Source organism: Budorcas taxicolor, chromosome 4 (genome assembly GCF_023091745.1).
Source record: "Budorcas taxicolor isolate Tak-1 chromosome 4, Takin1.1, whole genome shotgun sequence".
Classification (NCBI taxonomy): Eukaryota; Metazoa; Chordata; class Mammalia; order Artiodactyla; family Bovidae; genus Budorcas; species Budorcas taxicolor.
Window position 1 is genome coordinate 105791079 of NC_068913.1, and position 25004 is coordinate 105816082.

The 25004-nt window shown below is 39.7% G+C and overlaps 1 protein-coding gene across 4 annotated transcripts in view; it reads right to left on the reverse strand.

Moving 5' to 3' along the window:
* BRAF (B-Raf proto-oncogene, serine/threonine kinase) overlaps positions 1 to 21400 on the reverse strand; it is a 161389-nt gene extending 139989 nt beyond the window's left edge. For 3 of the 4 annotated variants that reach the window (XM_052639157.1, XM_052639156.1, XM_052639158.1), the window contains exon 1: positions 21272 to 21400. In XM_052639157.1, coding sequence (XP_052495117.1) covers positions 21272 to 21400 — 129 coding nt within the window. The remainder of the gene's footprint in view (positions 1 to 21271) is intronic. The other variant, XM_052639159.1, reaches the window with a different exon arrangement.
* Positions 21401 to 25004: the final 3604 nt, after the last annotated feature.

A 25004-nucleotide genomic window follows, 5' to 3' on the forward strand; every position in this document is an offset into this window, starting at 1 on the left:
AAAAAAATCTCATGACCCCAACTCCTTCACTAACTATGGTCCCATTTCTCTTTTCCCTTTGTAGGAAAAGTCTTCACTATCTTCACATTTCCTCCTATTCTCTCTTAAACTCACTCAGAGTATCTCCCTCAGCATCTTCTTATATAAATCATCAATACCATCCATTCCTTAACTCGAGTGGAAACTCCTTAGTCTTTATCTTACTTAACATAGCAGCATACACAAATGACCACTCTCTCTGTTAATAAACTTCCTTCATTTAATTTTCTACCTCACTAGTTGCTCCTCAAGTTCCTCCTCTTTTCTCCAATCTTGGAGCTCTTCTTTTGCCTATCTATGCTCATTCCCTTGATGACCACATCAACCTCACAGCTTTAAAAACCACCTAATATACAAACGGGCTTCCCTGGTGGCTCAAAGGTAAAGACTCCAACTGCAATGCAGGAGACATGGGTTTGGTCCTTGCGTTGGGAAGATCCCCAGGAGACGGAAATGACAACCCACTCCAGCATTCTTGCTTAGAAAATCCCATGGAGAGAGAAGCCTGGCAGGCTGCAGGTCATGGGTTCGCAAAAGAGTTGGACATGACTTAGCAACTAAACAACAACAAATATACTAACAGCTCATGCAGCTCAATATCAAAAAAAACAAGGCAACGCAATAAAAAAGGAGAAAATCTAAATAGATATTTCTCCAAAGAAGACATACAGATGTCCAACAAACACATGAAAAGATGCTCAATATCACTAATTATTAGAGAAATGCAAATCAAAACTACAATGAGGTATCACTGGTTAGAACGGCCATCATCAAAAGATGTACAAACAATAAATGCTAGAGAAGGTGTGGGAAAAAAGGACCCCTCCTACACTGCTGGTGGGAATGTAAATCGGTTCAGCCATTATGGAGAACAGTATGGAGGTTCCTTAACAAACTAAAAATAGAGCTACCACATGATCCAGGAATTTCACTCCTAGGATATATCCAGAGAAACCAGAATTCGAAAGGATGCGTGCATTTGATGTTCACTACAACACTACTGTCAACAAAGGTCTGTCTAGTCAAGGCTATGGTTTTTCCTGTGGTCATGTATGGATGTGAGAGTTGAACTGTGAAGAAAGCTGAACACCGAAGAATTGATGCTTTTGAACTGTGGTGTTGGAGAAGACTCTTGAGAGTCCCTTGGACTGCAAGGAGATCCAACCAGCCCATTCTGAAGGAGATCAGCCTTGGGATTTCTTTGGAAGGAATGATGCTAAAGCTGAAACTCCAGTACTTTGGCCACCTCATGCGAAGAGTTGACTCACTGGAAAAGACTCTGATGCTGGGAGGGATTGGGGGCAGGAGAAGAAGGGGACGACCGAGGATGAGATGGCTGGATGGCATCACCGACTCGATGGACGTGAGTCTGAGTGAACTCCGGGAGTTGGTAATGGACAGGGAGGCCTGGCGTGCTGAAATTCATGGGGTCGCAAAGAGTCGGACACGACTGAGCGACTGAACCGAACTGCAGCACTATTTACAATAGCTAGGACATGGAAGCAACCTAAATGTCCATCGACAGAGGAATGGACAAAGATGTGGCACCTATCTATACAATGGAATATTAGTCATAAAAAGGAATAAACAGTGCCATTTGCAGAGATGTGGATGGACCGAGGGACTGCCATACAGAGTGAAGTAAGTCAGAAAGAGAAAAACAAGTATCATATAATATTGCTTATATGTGGAATCTAGAAAAATGGTACAGATTAATTTATTTGTAAAGCAGAAAGAGAGTCACAGAGTAGAGAACAAATGTATGGTTACCAAGGAGGGAAGAGTGAGTGGGATGAACTCAGAGACTGGGACTGATATATATGCACTGCTATGTATAAGATGTGGATGTGACTGGTGGTAAAACTGAAGTTCGATGCTCTAAAGAACAATACTGCACACGGGGATGATCCAGAGAGATGATATGGGGTGGGAGGTGGGAGGGGGGTTCAGGATTGGGAACTCATGTACACCCGTGGCGGATTCATGTCAATGTATGGCAAAACCAATACAGTATTGTAAAGTAAAATAAAGTAAAAATAAAAATTGAAAAAAAAAAAAGAATGATTAGAAAAAAAAAAAAAAAAGAACAATACTGCACAGGAATCTGGACTGTTAGGTCCATGAATCAAGATAAACTGGATGTGGTCAAGCAGGAGACAGCAAGAATGAATACTGACATTTTAGGAATCTGTGAACTACAGTGGATGGGAATAGGCAACCTTAATTTAGAGGACCATTGTATCTACTATGGTGGGCAAGAATCCCATAGAAGAAATGGAGTATCCTCACAGTCAACAAGAGTACGAAATACAGTACTTGGGTGCAATCTCAAAAACGACAGAATAATCTCTGTTCATTTCCAAGACAAATCACTCAATATCACAGTAATCCAAGTCTATGCCCCAACCACTGATACCAAAGAAGCTGAATTTAAATGGTGTTATGCAGACTTATAAGACCTTCTAGAACTAACACCAAAAAAGGAGGTCCTTTTCATCACAGGAGACTGGAATGCAAAAGTAGCAAGTCAAGCGATACCTGGAGTAACAAGCAAGTTTGGCTTTGGGAGTACAAAATGTAGCAGGGCAAAGATTAACAGAGTTTTGCCAAGAGAACACACTGAGCATAGCAAACACCCTTTTCCAACAACACAAGAGACGACTTTACACACGGACATCACTAGATGATCAATCGAAACTAGACTGATTATATTCTTTGCGGCCAAACATGAAGAAACTCTACACAGTCAGCGAAAACAAGACCTGGAGCTAACTGTGGCTCAGATTATAAGCTCCTTATTGCAAAATTCCAGCTTAAACTGAGGAAAGAGGGAAAACCACTAGGCTGTTCAGGTATGACCTAAATCAAATCCCTTAGGATTATACAGTAGAGCTGACAAACAGATTCAAGGGATTAGATCTGGTAGACAGAGTGCCCGAAGAACTATGGATGGAGGTTCATAACACTGTACAGGAGGCAGAGACCAAAACCATCCCAAAGATAAAGAAATGAGGAGACCTTACAAATAGCCGAAAAAAGAGAAGCAAAAGGCAAGGGAGAAAGGGAAAGATATATCCAACTGAATGCAGAGTTCCAGAGAATAGCAAAGAGAGAAAAGAAGGGCTTCTAAAGTCAACAGTGCAAAGAACTGGAGGAAAACAACAGAATGGGAAAGACCAGAGATCTCTTCAACAAAATTGGAGACACCAAAGGACTATTTCATGCAAAGATGGACACAATAAAGGACAGAAACAGTATGGACCTAACAGAAGCAGAAGAGATTAAAAAGAGGTGGCAAGAATACATAGAAGAACCATACAAAAAAGGTCTTAATAACCCAGATAACCACAATGGTGCTGTCACTCACCTAGAGCTGGACATCCTGAAATATGGAGTCAAGTGGGCCTTAGGAAGCATTACTATGAACAAAGTTAGTGGAGGCAATGGAATTTCAGCTATTCAAAATCTTTAAAAAAAAAATGATGCTGTCAAAGTGCTGCACTCAATATGTCAGCAAATTTGGAAAACTCAGCAGTGGCCACAGGACAGGAAAAGGTTAGTTCTCATTCCACTACCAGAGAAAGATAATGCCGAAGAATATTCCAACTACCATACAACCACACTCATTTCACAGGCTAGAGAGGAAATGGTCAAAATCCTTCAAGCTAGGCTTCAGCAGCATGTGAAATAAGAACTTCCAGATGTACCAGTTGGATTTTGCAGAGGCAGAGGAACCAGAGATCATATTGCCAACATTGCTGGATCATAGAGAAAGCAAGAGAATTCCAGAAAAACATCTACTTCTGCTTCACTGACTATGATAAAACCTTTGTGTGGATCACAATAAACTGTGGAAAATTCTGAAAGAGATGGGAATACCAGACCACCTGACCTGTCGTCTGAGAAACCTGTTGCAGGTCAAGACACAATGGTTAGAACCAGACACAGAACAACAGACTGTTTCAAAATTGGAAAAGGAGTACATCAAGGCTGTATACTGTCACCTTACTTACTTAACGTCTATGCAGAGTACAGCATGAGAAATGTCAGGCTGATGAAACATAAGCTGGAATCAAGATTGCCAGGACAAATAACAATAACCTCAGCCATGCAGATGATAACACTCTAATGGCAGAAACTGAAGAGGAACTAAAGAGCCTCTTGATGAAAGTGAACAAGGAGAATAAAAAAGCTGACTAGAAACTCAGCATCCTAAAAACTAAGATCATGGTATCTGATCCCATAATTTCATGGCAAATAGATGGGGAAAAAGTGGAAACAGTGGCAGATTTTATTTTCCTGGGATCCAAAATTACTGCAGATGGTGATCGCAGTCATGAAATTAAAAGACGCTTGCTCCTTGGAAGAAAAGTTATGACCAAGCTAGACAGCATATTAAAAAGCAGAGACATTACTCTGCTGACAAAGGTCCATCTAATCAAAGCTATGGTTTTTCCAGTAGTCATGTATGAGTGTTAGAGTTGGACCACAAAGAAGGCTGAGCGCTGAAGAATTGATCCTTCTGAACTGTGGTGTTGGAGAAGACTCTTGAGAGTCCCTTGGACAGCATGGAGATCAAACCAGTCAATCCTAAAGGAAATCAACTCTGAATAGTCATTGGAAAGACTGATTCTGAAGCTGAAGCTCCAATACTTTCGCCACATGATGCGAAGAGCTGGCTCATTGGAAAAGACCCTGATGCTGGGAAAGACTGAGGGCAGGAGGGAAAAGGGGGCGACAGAGGATGAGATGGTTGGATGGTATTACAGACTCCATGGACATGAGTTTAAGCAAACCCCAGGAGATGGGAAAGGACAGGGAAGCCTGATGTGCTGGAGTCCACGGGGTTGCAAAGTGTCGGACACAACTTAGCGACTGAATGACAAATGAGACTGAAGAACAAATGAGAACCTACTGTGCAGCACAGGGAACTCTACTTAGTGCTCTGTGGTGACCTAAATGGGAAGGAAATCTAAAAAAGAGTGAATCTAGGTAAACACATAACTGATTCACTTTGCTGCACAGCAGAAACTGACACAACACTGTAGAGCAACTATAAGTGAGTAAGGTAGTCGCTCAGTCGCGTCCAACTCTTTGCGACCCCATGGACTGTAGCCCACCAGGCTCTCTGTCCGTGGGATTCTCCAGGCAAGAATACTGGAGTGGGTTACCATTCTCTTCTCCAGGAGATCTTCCCAACCCAGGGATCGAGCTTGGGTCTCCTGCATTGCAGGCAGATTCTTTACCATCCAAGCCATAAGGAAGCCCCCAATAAAAATTAAGAGAGAAAATAAAACTAATTTGATGTAAGAAAAAAAATTTTAATGTAATTTAGTGAACACTGAAATGGATTCTCTGGCTGAGTGGTAAAGTGGGTTAGTCATGGAGGGAAATGTCTTGATTTAAAAAAAAAAAATCAGATACAAAGTGAAAATAAGATTTGTGGAATAATGAAGCTCCTAGGATGAGTAAGCAGTGACACTGACTCTAAAAAAACAAAAACACCTAAATACCCAAATTTAAAGTTAGCTGTTACAACAAATACATCTTAAAGGTATAAGGACTCAAACTCATTAAATTTTTTGCTTACTCATCTAATAGTACTAGGTGGCTAAACAGGTTGGCAAGATGGTTCTTATCTAGACTGATGGACAACCTACCATTTACAACAAATGGCTTACAACTTTCCTTAAAGATCACCTCTGTTCCAGCAGGCCAGAAGGGAAAAACCAGATGGAAGACGGTGGTATGGCCTAGACCTAAAATGTGTGCACATCACTTGTGCTCATATTACATTCAGTTCAGTTCAGTCGCTCAGTTGTGTCCGACTCTTTGCGACCCCATGAATCGCAGCACGCCAGGCCTCCCTGTCCATCACCAACTCCCGGAGTTCACTCAGACTCACATCCATTGAGTCGGTGATGCCATCCAGCCATCTCATCCTCTGTCATCCCCTTCTCCTCCTGCCCCCAATCCCTCCCAGCATCAGGGTCTTTTCCAATGAGTCAGCTCTTTGCACGAGGTGGCCAAAATATTGGAGTTTCAGCTTCAACATCAGTCCTACCAATGAACACCCAGGACTGATCTCCTTTAGGATGGACTGGTTGGATCTCCTTGCAGTCCAAGGGACTCTCAAGAGTCTTCTCCAACACCACAGTTCAAAAGCATCAATTCTTCAGCACTCAGCTTTCTTCACAGTCCAACTCTCACATCCATACATGATCACTGGAAAAACCATAGTTTAGCCTGAGCTTAATCACACGATCACAGCTATCTACAAGGGAGAATTGTCTAGCTTTATACTCAAAGAAAATAAGACATAGATATGGTAAACAGTCTCTGCCACTGGACCTCACTCTCAAATTCCAGACTCATGTACCAACTGCTTTCTCAACATTTTGGACATCTAATAGGTACTTCAAACTTAACATCCTCAAAACTGAATTCTTAACCTGAACCCTCCCCTTCCTCATGACACCTCTCTTTTTTTTGCACATCTCACCTTTAATCTATCAACAAATTCTGTCAGCTCTACTTTCAAAATGTCTAAACTCTGACCACTTCCCAAGACCTCTACTGCTACCCGTCTGGTAAGCCACTGCCTTAGAGGACTGGAAGAGGATCCTCCCTGGCTCCCTTGTGTCCATCCTTGCCCTTTACAACCTACTGCCCCCATAGCCATCAGAGTATCCCATTTCCACAGAAGTCAGGTCATAGCACTCAGCTCTGGACTGCTACTTATTTCACTTAAAGTCAAACTCCTCATGTGGCCTGTGGTCATGCTCCCACTGCTGCTTCAACACCTCTTAGATTTCATCCTACTATTCACCTCCCTTCCTCAAGGCACTTCAGCAGCTCTGGCATCCTTGCTGTTGTTTAAACAGGCAAGGTACATCCCTGGCTCAGAACCTTTGATCTTGGTTCTGATACGTTTTTCTCTGCCCTCCTAAAATCTTTGCTCAAATGTCACCCTTTTCAGACAAGGTCCTACCTACATCTATTTTAAATTGCTACCTAACTCCCAAACTTTACCTGCTCTTTCATTTTTCCATAGTACTTACTACCTTCAAACACACTATAAACTTTTTTTTATGAGTGTGTGTGTCTCTCTCTCTCATACACACACACACCTCCTACACCAGAATGTAAGCTAGATAAGGAGAGATCTTTGCATTGTTTTGGTTTTAAATGTACTAAGCAGCTAGATTACTACCTGGCACAGTAGAAATTCAAATATTTATTGAATACATAAATACCTATTGTCCTGTGAAATGACTCAATACAAAATTTATCAATGGAGTTTTGGAAGGATGACAAAGCAAATGGTGGACAATAGCTTTAAAAATGCCAAAACACAAGTCCTAATGCTTACCATTTTTCCTATAAAGCCATGAGATACAGTCTTTCTACTATCATACAGAGAAGTTACCTCATTCCTATGAAAATACCAATGCGGCCATTTTAAATTTCCTTAATTCAATAGTGGTTTAAAGATAACATTAATGGAATGTTGGCAACACAGTTCTACTAGGTCAATCATCAGTCCTACATTAAGAACTAACCAAAAGTTTTTGACAACTAGAGCCCTGTGCTAAAGTATGTCACTGGACATTCTTTAAAAATGCCATGAAGATATCTGAAAGCAAAATTTCGAATATATTTATCTTTGTCCCAAAAATTGGCAGAAAAACAACACAACTATAATTCTGTGAAGGCTTGTATGTATTCTCACGCCACCCCTGTTATCCACTTATAAGTTCAGTACATAGCATGAGGAAGGGCAGGACAGGGATCAAAGAACTGCCAGTGAAAACCAAGCAGTGTATGAATGGCTATGACACTGAATAGTTATGACTTCATGATTAAACTTTTCTCTCAAGTACCCATTTATGATAACCAATAACTAAAAGTTTGATTCCTAAATACATATAGCAACTGAAGTGCCAAATTCAGTAGTAGAAAAATCATCTGCAACAAACTTACCAAAATGTTACACTACACTAAATCTTTATGCATAATGAAACTTTTAGATTGTGTAATTTACTCTTAATGTGAGAAGACACGCAGAAATAATATACAATATACGGGTAAAACATTTTACATTTTAGAAGCAAGCATGTAAAAACTAAGATGAAGACTTTCAGTAGTTGCAGAATAGGAATGTAAGGACTATACGAAATCATAAAGTCTTCCCCATCTGAAGTTCTCTGACACCTGTTATTGTGCAGTCGCTCAATCGTGTCCAACTCTCTGAGACCCCATGAACTGCAAAACATCCAGATTCCCTGGCCCTCATTATCTCCCAGAGTTTGCTCAAACTCTCTGACACTATTCCGGTGGAAATTTAGTAATGTGATGTGTAAAAAATTAATTCTGAGTTATGTAGGAATAATTAACAATAATTCTTTATCTTTTCATAGTAAAAAAAAAGTTAGAAAGGCAGTAATTGGGACTCATGGAAAAGGTAGGATTTTTTTTCTAAATAATAAATGGAAATTAAATTACCTTCATATATGACCAGAAATTATGCTATTAAGAACTCTTTAAAAACAAAACTCTCAAATTAGTAACTGTTGGGGTTTTTTTCCCTCTATGCTTCGGAGAGATTTCTAGGTAGAGAGTACAAACTTTAAAACAGACAAAATGGGATTAGACCGAACGTGGGAAAAAAATAAAATAGAAGTTCTAATAACTATTTACAATATCACTGCTGGAGATAGTAAACTCCTATAATAAAGCACATCTGTAAATACAAACAGAAATTTACTTTGCAAAGTAAGTGCTGTAATGAAGCAAATACAGTATAAAAATCTTAGGTCAACAGAGGAATAACCCCCAAGCTGTATTTTAAACTGTTTCAAATACTCAAAGGTAAGTGACTAATTCAAAGCATCCTAAAATTTATTAGCCATTCTGGAAATACAGCCAAATTTTTCTGGTGTTATTACTTTAAAGGTTATACATTTAGTAAAAGAAAAGTATAAAACAAAAGTAGAGTATTTCTTAATTTAAACACAAGGCATCTTTTTACAATAAGGAGATGCATACTTTTTTAAAACACACTAATTTTGGAAAAATAGTTGAAGATAGTCTCCAAAAATGTTGTGGTTCTCTCTTCCTGTAAGTGCCATTTCAAAATTTGCAAATAGCCAGATACTACTTACTATTAAAGAGCCTCTTGATGAAAGTGAAAGAGGAGAGTGAAAAAGTTGGTTTAAAGCTCAACATTCAGAAAACTAAGATCATGGCATCTGGTCCCATCACTTCATGGGAAATAGATGGGGAAACAGTGTCTGATTTTATTTTGGGGGGCTCCAAAATTACTGCAGATGATGACTGCAGCCATGAAATGAAAAGATGCTTACTCCTTGGAAGGAAAGTTATGACCAACCTAGACAGCATATTCAAAAGCAGAGACATTACTTTGCCAACAAAGGTCCGTCTAGTCAAGGTTATGGTTTTTCCAGTAGTCATGTATGGATGTGAGAGTTGGACTATAAAGAAAGCTGAGTGCCGAAGAATCGATACTTCTGAACTGTGGTGTTGGAGAAGACTCTTGAGAGTCCCTCGGACTGCAAGGAGATCCAACCAGTCCATCCTAAAGGAGATCAGTCCTGGGTGTTCATTGGACGGACTGATGTTGAAGATGAAACTCCAATATTTTGGCCACCTCACGTGAAGAGTTGACTCACTGGAAAAGACTCTGATGCTGGGAGGGATTGGGGGCAGGAGGAGAAGGGGATGACAGAGGATGAGCTGGTTGGATGGCATCACTGACTCAATGGATATGAGTTTGCATAAACTCTGGGAGTTGGTGATGGACAGGGAGGCCTGGCGTGCTGCAGTTCACGGGGTTACAAAGAGTCAGACACGACTGAGCAACTGAACCGAACTGAACTTACAACATGAACAGAAGCCTGAACAGTCTATCCTCCCAACTGTCACATGACCCTGTACTAAGTCAGGTATTCCATGACTTTCACTGATGTTTAAGTCTTAAGTTTTCCTTCCTTCACAAGGAAACTAAGAGAAAAAAAATCAGGTAATGTATTCATAATTCTTAAGTGAAAATCATGACTACAACTATCATTTTACATTGCAGGGAAGCCCTTGAGGCTATGGAATAAAAAGCTACCACCATTGTAATTTCAAACAAGGTAATAGGTCCTATGGGTCCCAATGAAAAAAGGAAGAAATATGACCAACCACCACTATATGCTTATCCTTAGTAAAAACAATTTAATGATGACTCTAAGAGTAATAAAGGTGCTAATTCTGGAACATCACAGAACATGACATAGATTTCAAATGGAAAAACTCACAGTGAAGATGGAGAATAACACAGCTAGTATTATAAACTAGTAACTCCCACCACCTGATTGACATTTTCCATAACTTTTTGGTGAAAAAAACAGCTTAACATATTCACTTTCACCCATACATATCTAGATTATAGAGTTAATATTTTTGAAATGTAGGTAAAAAAATAAAGGACACTGTTGACCTTCTGGTGCCACCTACTAGGATATTTTCGTCATTTCTTATGAAGTTAATTTTGGATGAAACACATTTTCTGTATCTGCCACTTTTCACAATCTCTCCACCAAATAAATCAAGGAAGGGATGTGTTAACTATATACTACAGTAAGTTTAAACTTTTCTTGGATAGAAGACACCTTTGAGAACTGGGAGAAAATTACGAATCCTGTCCTGTCAAAAAATACAACAGCAAAAAAGAATTTTAAAAATCAAATTTTAAAGTTCTAAAAATCCAACAAACTGGATCTACCTAATTTTTAAGACTGAACTATAAAGCTAGAGTAGTCAAGACAGTGTGGTACCAGGCAAAGAAGAGATATATAGGTCAATAAAACAGAGTATAAAACTCAATCAACTGACTTAATAGAGGTGCCAAGGTAATTCAACAGAAAAAGGTTAGTCTCTTCCAGGAAGGTGAAAAACTGGACATCCATATGAAAAAGAATGACCAAACTTTAACCCTTACTTCACAGTATATAGAAAATTAACTCCAAAAGGATCACAGACTGAAACGCAAAAGCTTAAACTGTAAAACTTACAGAAGAAAACATGGAAGAAAATTTTATGGCCTTAAGTTGAGCAAATATATACTGGGTAGGACACAGAATACATGAAACATAAAAAGAAAAAACTGATAAATTTTATTTCATCAAAAACAAAATTTCTACTCTTCAAAGAACATTTAGGAAAATGAAAAGACAAGCCACAGACTGGGAGTCATATACAAAACACATGTCTGAAACAAAGAACTTGTATCCAGGTTATGTATACAACATTCTTACAACTCCATAGTAAGAAGGTAAATACTACATAAAAAGATCTGAATGGCTATTTTACCAAAGAAAATATATGAGTAAGTGAATGAGAAACAGATTTAAGGGACTAGATGTGATAGACAGAGTGCCTGATGAACTATGGTCGGAGGTTTGTGACATGGTACAGAAGAAAGGGATGAAGAACATCCGCAAGAAAAAGAAATGCAAAAAAGCAAAATGGCTGTCTGAGGAGGCCTTACAAATAGCTGTGAAAAGAGAATCGAAAAGCAAAGGAGAAAAGGAAAGATCCATTTGAATGCAGAGTTCCCAAGAATAACAAAGAGAGATAGGAAAGCCTTCCTCAGTGATCAATGCAAAGAAATAGAGAAAAATAATAGAATGGGAAAGACTAGAGATCTCCTCAAGAAAATTAGAGATACCAAGGGAACATTTCACGCAAAGATGGGCTCAATAAAGGACAAAAATGGTATGGATCTAACAGAAGCAAAAGATATTAAGAAGAGGTGGCAAGAATACACAGAAGAACTGTACAAAAAAGATCTTCACGACCAAGATAATCATGATGGAGTGATCACTCACTAGAGCCAGACATCCTGGAATGTGAAGTCAAGTGGGCCTTAGGAAGCATATATGAACAAAGCTAGTGGAGGTGATGGAATTCCAGTGGAGCTATTTCAAATCCTGAAAGATGATGCTGTGAAAGTGCTGCACTCAATATGCCAACAAATTTGGAAAACTCAGCAGTGGTCACAGGACTGGAAAAGATCAGTTTTCATTCCAATCCCAAAGAAAGGCAATGCCAAAGAATGCTCAAACTACCACACAACTGCATTCTTCTCACACACTAGTAAAGTAATGCTCAAAACTCTCCAAGCCAGGCTTCAATAATACATGAACCGTGAACTTCCAGATGTTCAAGCTGTATTTAGAAAAGGCAGAAGAACCAGAGATCAAACTGCCAACATCCGTTATATCACAGAAAAAGCACTAGAGTTCCAGAAAAACATCTATTTCTGCTTTCTTGACTATGCCAAAGCCTTTGACTTTGTGTGGATCACAATAAACTGTGGAAAATTCTGAAAGAAATGGGAATACTAGACCACCTGACCTGCCTCTTGAGAAATCTGTATGCAGGTCAGGAAGCAACAGTTAGAACTGGACATGGAACAACAGACTGGTTCCAAATAGGAAAAAAATTACATCAAGGCTGTATACTGTCACTATGCTTATTTAACTCATATGCAGAGTACACATCATGAAAAATGCTAGGCTGGATGAAGCACAAACTGAAATCAAGATTGGTGGGAGAAATATCAATAACCTCAGATATGCAGATGACACCACTCTTATGGCAGAAAGCGAAGAACTTAAGAGTCACTTGATAAAAGTGAAAGAGGAGAGTGAAAAGTTGGCTTAAAGCTCAACATTCAGAAAACTAAAATCACGGCATTCGGTCCCAACACTTCACAGCAAATAGATGGGGCAACAGTGGAAACAGTGACAGACTTTATTTTTGGGGGCTCCAAAATCACTGCAGATGGTGACTGCAGTCATGAAATTAAAAGACGCTTACTCCCGGGAAGAAAAGTTATGACCAACTTAGAAAGCATATTAAAAAGCAGAGATATTACTTTGCCAACAAAGGTCCATCCAGTCAAGGCTATGGTTTTTCCAGTAGTCATGTATAGGTGTGAGACTTGAACTATAAAGAAAGCTGAGTGCCAAAGAATTGATGCTTTTGAATTGTGGTGTTGGAGAAGACTCTTGAGAGTCCCTCGGACTGCAAGGAGATCCAACCAGTCCATCCTAAAGGAGATCAGTCCTGGGTGTTCTTTGGAAGGACTGATGTTGAAGCTGAAACTCTAATACTTCGGCCACCTGATATGAAGAGCTGACTCATCTGAAAGACCCTGATGCTGGGAAAGATTGAGGGCAAGAGAAGGGGATGACAGATGATGAGATGGTTGGATGGCATCACTGACTCAATGGACATGAGTTTGTGTAAACTCTGTGAGTCGGTGATGGACAGGGAGGCCTGGCGTAATGCAGTCCATGGGGTCACAAAGAGTTGGACACAATTGAGAGATTGAACTGAAGGAAACTAACTATATAAACAGATGTCAAATATATTAATCATTAGGAAAATGCAAATTAAAACCACAACGAGCTACTACTGCATACATATTAGAACTGCTAAAACTAACAAGACTAATAATCCAAGTGTTGACAAGGATAAAGTTTGGAACTCTCATTCATTGTGAGTGGCAATGCAAAATGGTACTACTGCTTTAGAAAAGTTTGACAGGAGAAGGAAATGGCAGCCCACTCCAGTACCCTTGCCTGGAAAATCCCATGGACAGAGGAGCCTGGTAGGCTACAGTCCATGGAGTCGCAAAGAGTCGGACATGACTGAGTGACATCAGTTTCACTTTCACTTTCCTCACCTCCTACTCTTCTGTCTATAAAAGAAACTGGCATTCAGACCTAGATAAGATGATACGCTGGGGCACTAGCCTGCCATCTTCTAGGACACCTAGCTTTCCAAATAAAGTTGTATTCCTTGCTTCAAAAAAAAAAGAAAAGTTTGACAGCTTCCTATAAAATTAAGTATATACCTACCATATGACCCATTAATCCAAATTCTAGCTCCTTACTAGAGAAATAAAAAACCCATCGTCCACACAAAAACCTGAACCCAACATTTTTGGCAACCTTATTTATAACTGCTAAAAACTAGAAAGAACCCTGCTACCCATCAACTGGTAAATGTGCAACATCCATACGCTACCACTAAGCAATAAACAGAAACCAATTACTGATACATGCCAACAACATGAGTGAATCTCAAAAATACCAAACTAGGGACTTCCCTGGTGGTCCAATGGTTAAGAATTCACCTTGTAATGCAGGGAACATTGGTTCAATCCCTGGTCCACGGCAACTTAGCCCATGTGCTGCAACTACTGAGCGTGCAGCACTCTAGAGCTCACACACCAGAACTAGAGTTCCACACTGCAATGAAGATCCTGCATGCCGCATCTAAGACCTGAAGCAGTCAAAAACATAATGAATACATAAAATATAAAAACAAAATACTTCAAGCTTCTAAGCGGCTTAAGTTAGAGGAAAAAAAAATTCAACTTAAAAAAAAAAACTAAATGAAAGACGCCAAATACATGGTAACACGTACTGTATGATTCCCCATTTATGACTCTGGAAAAGGCAAAGCTAGAAGTCAGCTCAGTGTTTGTCAGGACTGGCAGTAGTGTAGCGAGGAAAATGAATGAAAAGAGGAATTAGGGAACTTTTGGTGGAAATGTTCTTTATCTTGATTGTGGCAGTAGTTACATGACTATACACATTTGTCAAAACTTATCAAGTAGTGTGTTTAAAATGGTACATTATAGTATGTGTGAATTATAACCCAATAAACCTGACTTTTAAAAACTTACAGAACTTTAAATCACACCTTAACTTCAGAACCTCAAATATGATCTACTTAGTCTCTTAGACTAAGTAGAAAACTTTGGCCCATGAACTAAATCTGCCCCCCAACCCCAGCTGTATTTTGTACAGCTCACAAGCCAAGAATGTTTTTACATTTTTCAATGAAAAAAAAAAAAAGAAAATATTTCATGACACATTCAAATTTCAGTGTCCATAAATAAGTTTCATTGGAACACAGTCACACTTATTCATTTACATAGTCTATTAGCTGATTTTATGCTACAATACCAAGCGCTGAGTGTTCAGTCCTTGTAACAGAGACAGAGCAGTTAGAAACACAGTGCCTAAAATATTTATCACTTGACCCTTTACACAGAAGTCAGCTGATTGCTGCCTTAAACACAAGTTGCTGAAAATCTTCTACATAGATTACTACACTTGGGAAGATTCATGTCAGTACAAATCTCTCTTCCATGAACAGTAGCTCTAAAATTTTTACAGCCATCAACTCCTTTCTTTCAAGATCAATGCCTAATGCAGATAAATGAAGAATTTCAACAGTTAAGGTATAGTGGGACTAAATAGACCCTTGAGGTAAGCTCTGTAAAAAGTCCTTGATACCCTCAAAACAAATTGTTCCAGCCAGGTGGTTGTCAATCTAATAAACTGATTTTATGAGTAGCATTAAAAAAAAGAGAACTGAATGATACAGAAAATCCAAGTGCACCATATCTAATAGGGTTTCATTCACCAATTCTTTAAAAAAATCTTTTTTTAACTGAGGTATAGTTGATTTACACTATTATATTAGGTTCAGGTATACAACACAATAATGCAAAAATTTTATTAATTGTATTCCATTTAAAGTTACTATAAGATACTGGCTATATTCCCTGTTTTGTACACATTAACCAATTCTTTCACTAAATATCTGAGTACCTATGTGCCAGATGAGGATAAAAAAAATGTACAAAACAGGCAAAAACTGCTTCATGTATATGGATATTAGAGCAACTCAAAAATCTATATTTCTTACAGTGCTAATGTGTTTTTAAAAACAGTACTAGAGCTCTATAGTAATTGGAAAACCACAATCTTATGGCACACTTGCCCCCAAAGTGCTGTCAATAATTGTAGCTATATTACAAGAATAAAAATGATGTTTCATTTCATGTTACAGAGCTTCCAGAAGATATAAAGTTAACTGAGTTCAGAGCAATTTTTATATTCTTTATCAAGGGCATTCCCAGAACCCAGAAAGAAATGTAATGTTACTGAGCATCACTTTGCCTCTATAAGCGCAGTCCTGATATGGGGAGAAACAAGAATAACAGTTTTTTAAACCCAAGAGAAATCATGGAAACCAAAATAATCTCAGAGGATAGAGGGGAGAATAAAATAATTGCTTAATGTTAGAGTAAAGGCTGTATTAAAGAGTTTTTTTCTGACTATCGTGCTAATTATGCAACAGTAAATTATGGTAAACAAAAGAAAACTGAAAAATAAAAACCACTTCCCAGAATATGTCAATGCCTCCACCAAATATTTAAGGAAGGAATAGAAGAAATAAGGCTAGATTTTTGGTTCTTATCTACAACGTTATGACCATGCAAGCATTGTTTAAGAAACAGAAAAGCTCCTCAACAGGCTCATCCATTTTGAATTCAGAAGCTGTATAGCTATTGCTGATCCTGACTTTACAGAATAACCATTCAGACGAACTAGACAAAGAGAATGAGTAAAAGGACTCAAAAATTCAACTTCTGAGGAAGAAAAATTCAGTAAAAGCCACTGACTCTAAAGGTTTATCTGAATGACAATTTGAGGCAGAAATTTAGAAAGCACAGGAACATACTGAATTTCATAAAAGAAGAAGATGACACAAAATGTTCACTAAGTACCAGCTAAATTAATATCAAGATGTCAAGGGGAAAAATGCACTTTCGCATTTCTAAAGGAGAAAAAGAGCTTTATGGTTGGAGAAAAAAGAACACTAAACAAATGCCTCATTCTTCAACAAGGTAAGCATCAGGTCTTAGAAAACGCTAACAAAGCAGTATACAAACGCTAACAAAGCTCCCTCCCTTTCTTCCCTAGCACTCATAGAGCGTAGGTTTCCATTTGTTATGACCTGATCGGCTCCCTCTACAGTAAAGCCAGAAACAGGGAATCAAAATAAATCAGACTTCTGTAGCCTATAGTCTTAATATAATTTGTCTAGCCTATTATCTAAACACAATTAAATCAAGTTGCTTTCAGGTTTTACTACATTCAAGGATTTGAGTACTCAGTTCCAAAGTTTCTTTCTTGTCCATTTACTATCAATTCCTTTAATAGTCAGCATACATAAGTGACAGATGTCAGAAAATTTCTAAATAAAAGAAGAGGTGAGTGGCGCCTGAAGGAGGGAATTCATTAAATGATAAGAAAGACTACGGAAAAGGAATGCTAAAAACACCAAAGACACACAGTTATTTTATGGTTTTAACAAACAGGCATGTTTTGTCTACTTTGAAATGTATCTTAACAAGTTCATACAGCAATAATCAGAACTGTAGAAACACAAAGTTTAGCAGGCCTACCACTTTTTAAAAGTATGATGCAATTCAACCTGGTTTGGCATGATTCATAAAAATGTATTTTAACACACTGAACCTCATTATAAAGGACATACTATCCCAGAATACTACTTAGTCAATGCCTTAATATAATTACACAGTTTAACCAAGGTTAGTGATAACAGATCTTGGAAACAATACAATTTTAATTGTAATGTGATTGTAAGAGGCTCCTTTCTACAAAAATACACCGTAAGAGGAATGGTTAATAAATATCATACCCTGGCATAACACATTAAAAAAAAAATTTTTATACCATATTGTCATAATGTCCCATACTATACCATATGGTCATAGAAAGAAAGTAACATCAGGGAAATATAAATGGTCAGAAGTAAATGTTTAATGCCAAAAGTAAAAGCATATTTATTTGATAAATATTTAATAAGCTCCTGTCATTTATTAGAATATTCTATTTTGAGCTTCTACAAAGTAATACCTAAAAATACAGGACATGAAATTTGTTCACTTACCAACATAATTTAAAAAACTAAATCTACATTCTGTGTTCAAGATGTCTGACAGCAAAATTTTTTAAATTAAAAACAATATAAAAATTGTTAAAATCACACTATATGTTAAATCTTTTATGATGCTGTTTAAAAATATTACAAAACCACATACATTATATTATGCAAGCATAAAAAAAGAGTGTATGTATATATACTAAAATGTTTTATAGTAATTATATCTTAGTGGCAAGATTACAGATAATTTTCCAAAATTTTTCGCACTTATATTTTTCTAATTTTTCAATAATAAATGTTTTTCCTCTGAGAAACTTTTAAAAAAAATCTGTATTTTACTGTCAAGTAAGGTAATTCTTTAATAGACACTTTTTTTCATTTTGTTCTATGTACTTGACAATCGTAACATTATCTCCTTAAGTGCATATAAGGAAGACAGTTTAAAAGATGACAGTAAGCCAACTTCAAATTTAAAATTATTTTTTGGAGGAATTTATTCTATCATCCATAACACTGATATTTATATTGAAAAGAGATTCATTTTTAACCCTTTACTCTCCTCTCCCCCAGTCAAATACATTTATTATAAGCTCTTATAAGAAAATATGGAGGAAAAACTACTATTCATCACTAGCCATAAAAACTTGGGTGGAGGAGGCAGGGGGAAACACTTCTACTGAAAATTAGTTAAGAGTATACTTATGGTTTCAAGAGATACTAATATCTTTTTGAATTATTACCAATTTGAACTTGAATTCATCTAACCTAGAAGTTCTCAAGTACTGGGACATGAGAACTGCCTAGGAAATGTGCCAAATACAGAAGCTCATGGCCCTAGCTCTCACCTACTGAGTCAGAATCTTCAGAGTAGAGCTCAAACAATCTGGCCCTTTCAAATAAAACAGCAGACACTGTACTTAACAAAAAATTTCTCTGTATCACTGCAAACTGTTCTAATAATTTTGAAACAAAGTTCTCAATGAAAATAATGTTACAATCAGAAATACAATTTCATAGAAAGAGAAAGTGTCAGTTGCTCAGGCTGGTCTGACTCTGTGACCTCATGGATTGTAGCCTGCCAGGTTCTGTCCATGGGATTCACCAGGCAAGAACACCGGAGTGGGTGGCCATTCCCTTCTCCAGGGGACCTTCCCGACCCAAGGATCGAACCCAGGTCTCCTGCATTGCAGGCAGATTCTTTAACATCTGAGCCACCAGGGAAGCCCCATGAATCTTACCATTCTTCGGGATGCAATTCAACAAAACCACACAAGCGCTACAAAGTAAAGCAAGCCTAGAGGCACCTGTGAGGAGTAAGACAAAGGCATATCCGATTCATGGAAAAAATAGACAGCAGATGTGACCCCAAGTATTTATCCATTAAAAACAATGTATTCTAAAAATAAATTTCCATGTCAACGGAACAAAGTTGTTTATAAATAAGAAGGAATGTGGAGGTGTGGGGAAGACAAGAGGAAGCCTCAGCAAGTTAAGTACCAAAAGTCAGGAAACAAAGCAGAATGAATGGCAACTGGGGACAAGGAAAACAGAATGAACTAGGAAATGGAAGAAGGGATGACCACTATCCTTAAAATCCAAGAAACTAGAGGAAATGAACAGATATTAGAGGAAACTGACCTGAGCAGAAATGCAAACAGAAAAGTAAGTGGGAAGTGGTGTAAAGGATACTCACACACACATATATATATATACACATCACATATATCTATATAGAGATATTTATATAATTCGGAAACAAAGTTCTCAACAAAAACAATGTTACAATCAGAAAATTACAATTCATAACCCATGCCCATTATTTTTTATAATATATATTTATAGATATATACAAACGAGAATTTAAGATGAGATCAAATGGTAGTACAGAACGCATCTTAGGCACAGATGCAAGTGGTGTAAGAGAATGAAAAACAGTATTGTGAACAAACTGATACTGAATAGAGTAAGCCTATGGGATGAATCTCAAAGTAAAGACGATGAAGCAGGAAAAAGAGAACTGCACAGACAGAAGAACGAACGAGACGTTATGAGAACTGGGAAATAAAATGTAAGTGCTGTAGTACGAAGGAAAGAACTTTGAGCAAAGTCAATGGCGTTAAATCACATTATCTAATCAGTAATTATAAAGCACAGTTATCATACCATACATTATCTCATTATTTGGAAAGCATAATAAAGTGTATTATTTTATGTAATACATTTTACATAATAAAACCCAAAATGTAAAGAAAGTAATCTGACAAGGTGATAAGAGACTAAAATAAACAGTGGCTGAGAAATGGAAGGGCTAAAGAAGAAAAAGTAAAAGAAAAAAAATAGAAATCAATCACACCTATTTAAAAACCACAGGTAGGAATAAACAAAGAGGTGTGGGTGCACAATGGATGATGGACTAAAAGGTGCCAGGAAAGCAAGTGAAATCTGACGGAATCTTGACAGCTTCAGGATTCAGAAAGTAAGTAGTTCCAAAGTGTCCAGAAGGATTTGTAACCGTATCATGTTACGGAGCGGGGGAATGAAGTAGAGGGCCTCAACAAGACTAAGACAAGAGAGGTGCAGAAAATCGTCTTAAGTAGAAGCTGAGGTTAGGAGCAGGCAGGTCCGACCACTGGCAAAGGAGCGGGGAGGCAGGTGGAATTGGGATGGGGGTTACCAGCTGGCGACACTGCAAACATTAGGAACCGGGGGTCTGAGGTCGGGATGGAAGAAAGAACGGAAACACTGGCACTGAAGATTGAAAAAGTAGAGGCTAGATCAAAACCATTAGCTGGTTAAAACAGGTGACGAGAAATCCTCCCCTCCGCCCTAACAAGTAGAGAAGCGGAGGGAGGGCAGCGGCCTGAAAAGGGGCAGAGTCGGGGAGAGTTAAACAGAGAATGATGCGCCCATCTTCACCGTGACCATGTAATAATTACACACAACGTTAACTCGCGCTGGGGTCCCGGCCCCGGCTACTAACCCACGGATTTCACCAGGATGCCGGCCCCAACTCCCCCCCTACCCGTCCACCACCAAAAATAAAGAAAACATTCAGGAGATGCGAGGCTGGCTACCTTCAGCCAGCCGTGACCTTCTCGGACCAACCCCGAGTCTCGCCCCCTATTGATAGCCTCCTGCTCCACCACGGCTGCCCGAATCCCCCAAGCCCAGAGCGCGGACCAGGGAAACCCCCCTGGGCCATTGTGTGTGTTTACGTAGCGAGCTCCTGCCTGGCGGGGAGGGACAGGTGGGAAAAGCCAGGCTCTCAGCCCGCAGAGCCCCGAGGAGAAGGTGGCTGAGCCCCCACCGCCACCTCTTTCCCCCAAAATAAACACCAGTCAGCCGAGCCCCGAGACCGGAGGGGCGCAGGTGCGCCGGCACTCACCTCCTCGGGAATGGCGGGGTCCGCAGCCGAAGAGGCCGCGGCGCCGGCCTCGGGCTCCATGTCCCCGTTGAACAGAGCCTGGCCCTGCTCCGCGCCGCCGCCGCCGCCGCCGCCGCTCAGCGCCGCCATCTTATAACCGAGAGCCGGGCCCGAGCGACCGCTGCTGGGCGGGGAGGGGGAAGGGAGGCGGAGGGCGGGGGGAGGCGGAGGCGGAGGACGGGGGGCGGCGGGGAGGGACGGCCCGGGCGGCCCGGGCGGCGTCGGCGGTGGGACGGCGCCTGGGCCACCTCGGGAACCGGCCTGCGGCCCCCGGCGCAGCTGAGCCTGAGGGGATTGGGGGAAGGACGGTAGGCCGGGGGGGAGGGGCGGGGGCAGGGGGCGGAGACGACTGGAAGTCGCCGCGGCAACGGCGTCACCCGCGTGTCACGGTCGTGACGTCACCTGAGGTGCGTGACGTGATCCTTGGAGCGCCCTCGCGCCGTCGTCAGGGGAGGGTGCTTACCCCTCCTGCCCACCCTCGTCTCCCACGTTTCCTCCGCTCGGCCGTTTCCACGGCTCCGATTAATTCTCTTCTCCTCAGTCCTAAACCTGTTCTGTGTTGTCGGATTTACTCGAAGAGGAGATTGGAGAAGAAGTTGAAATCCTAGAGGGAGGAAGGCGGAAAGCCCATACTACTGTGTTATTTCCATTATCATTACAACGAACGTCCCCGAGTCGTAAAAATAAGACTTGAAACCCCGAGGTTGCAACAGCCAAGCAGAATTTGATAGAAATATATTTAGGAAAAGCCAGGTTACCAGAATGATGCTTGGATCCTTTTCATTAAAGGATTTGGTCTGTCAAAGCGGGTCTAAATGGAAGTCTAAACCTTTTTTTTTTTTTCTTTACCATCGTTTAGGAATGAAATGTTTTAGTCTGTTTTTCGTTTTCCGGATTCATTCATTTAACAAATGGAAGTAGATCACTTTCCATGCACTAAGGCCTGCACAAGGCATGGAGCATTCTAGACATCGGAAGCATCCAAATTTGAATTATTTAATTTTCAAGGAAATCATTCAAAATATTTTAAATACTTTTGTGCAGTTCATAAACAGAATAGCCCAAGGCATTCTCTATGCAAAATATGCGTGAAAACGAGAGGAGAGGTAAATTACCTTTGAGAGACCCAATTACAGAATGGAATTCGTTAAATCTGGCTTATTATTAAAAAATACATTTATGTGACAAGAAGGGGAAATATGCTGGGGGAAAAACTTAAGAAAGGGAAAATCAGAGTAAGAAGCAGTGAGAATTACTGTGAACTCCTGATGGGGTTCAGGTAATCACAAAATAACCTAAGCATCAAGTCATGGTATGCTCTAAGTGGACTACCCATGGTGGGGAAGTCACCAGTGACCTTCTTGTATTCACCATGATTCAAGAGATAGAAGACTGTTCTACTGACATCTGAAGCAGGATGTCTGTGTATGGATAGAGTCAGTATGAGTCCAGGAGCTGATCATTACTCCCAAGGTAAGGATTTCTGTGTGAGGCTTCTTGTTTAATCAGAATGCTAATATTCTCCTACATTGAAAAATAGGGGACAGTAGGGGGAAATTAGAATACCACCTATTGGATGAGCTTAGTATTCTCTGTACTTTTCTTCTAAGTAGAGAAGTCTCTTGGAGACACTAAATTTAAATCAAAAGATGGCTTATCAAAAATAGTGTAAATGAGGATAATGATAGAGGATGATGGTAAAGGATAATGTCACTGAGCTATACAAGTCTAAAGTGCCCTTCTTTACTATAAGGAATTCTAAGCAGAGGAACATGGAACCAGCAGCCAATCATAGCACCTTTCTCTCTCGATACCATCAAAAATACAGTTGGCAGAGTTTTTATTCTCTAATAGTCCTGTCCTATTTCATTTTTAAAAAAATCAACCCCTAAAAATATTACATCATTATCTCACTTCTTCATAGCATTAAAACTCCAAGATTTTTTTCCATTGGTTGCATTTTAAAGTATAACCTTCTTTATAGGCCACAATCTGTAGATCATCTCTTATTTTTTCTCCACAGAATGGGGGATCGCATCCATTTAATATTTATTCTTGTTAGCTTTTGTTTATTCAGTATTTTCTGACTTCATCATCAAATTCTGCATCTTTGATTTCCCTAAGCTGTTCTAAAGACCCACAGAATCCAGATGGAAAAATATAATGGAAAGCATAAACTTTGGAATCCAAAGATTAGTATTTTAGTGTCGGCATGCCACATCTTGGCTATATAATCTCAAGGCTAGTAAGCACAAATCCCTGTTTGTTGTTCTTTCAGTCTCTAAAATGAGGGTAATGATAATGCCAGTCCTGTCTATCTGTATCATTGTGAGGATAAAACTTAATAGGTTTGCCCTTTATAAAATATAGTCACCCTCTCGGTCAGAATTCAGGCAAGGCATAGCAGATGTGGCTTATTTCTGCCCCATGATGTTTGTGACCTCGACTGGGAAGATTGACTGCCTGGAGGTGTCTCAGTGGTGGGGAACTGGAATCATCGGGAAGCTGATTTCCTCCTGTCTCTGATGGTTGAAGCTGGGACCATAAGCCAGAATTCCTCTCTTCAGGTGGCCTGAGCTTCCTCCTAGCATGGCTGCCTCAGGGTAGTGAGACTTCTAACAAGGTGGCTGAGGGCTCCATACCCTCGGGTTCCTGTAAGCAAGGTGGAAGCTGTATTGCAATTTATGACCTAGCTTCCAATGTCACACAGCATCACTTCTGCTACATCTTATTGGATACGGGTAAGTCACGAAATCTTTCCCAAATTCAACGAAAGACATCCCAAAGAATTTATAGAGATATTTCATTTCAGATAGATCATGTTTAGAATAATGATCTAGCTACTCTGTAGAAATGGCTACTTATCCTTACCTTCTCCAGAGGGGATTCTACACTTACACTCTCCCCCTTTAATTATAGAAAATTGCTGAGACGTATCTCAGTATGGTCATGAAGAAGCCTTTACCTTCTTTCTTTAGATTCGGAGGCCTCCACTGTTTGCAAAAATAATGCAGGTCCTTGGCTTTGGACACAGCCTAACTCTCTCGTCTTGGACATTTCCCCCTAAATCTCAGTGCTGACATAGACAGTGTTGATGTGCTGAAACCCTCTACACAAAACAGTGACACTGTGTTCTCCGAGCCTGTAATGAGCCAAGCCAGTTTGTGTTGAGCAGAAACAGAAATAACACCTCCCTTTTGTGTTATAGCATGCCATATGGGCATCAAAGCAGTATTATCTTGCGTTCTAAAGTCTTGCAGACATTTTAGTCAACACAGTTCTTTTAGCTTTTGCTCACCATCCCCTTGGGGTCACAAAGAGTTGAACATGACTGGGCACACATGCACATCCCCTTTCCCCCTACGACATTCATGTTTTCACAGAATGCTGGAAGACAGTCTAGGTGAGAACATTGCTCCAGCAGATGACTGAGACAGTGTTACAAAGCCTTGCTGCGATGTCTGACCCTCTCTTCCCTGACAATATGTTTATTTTCAACTGGTGATTCTATCCTGAAACCTGCATTTCGGTAGACACTGAATAGTCCCCACTCCAGTACTCTTGCCTGGAAAATCCCATGGGCGGAGGAACCTGGTGGGCTGCAGTCCATGGGGTCGCTAAGATTCAGACACAACTGAGTGACTTCACTTTCACTTTTCACTTTCATGCATTGGAGAAGGAAATGGCAACCCAC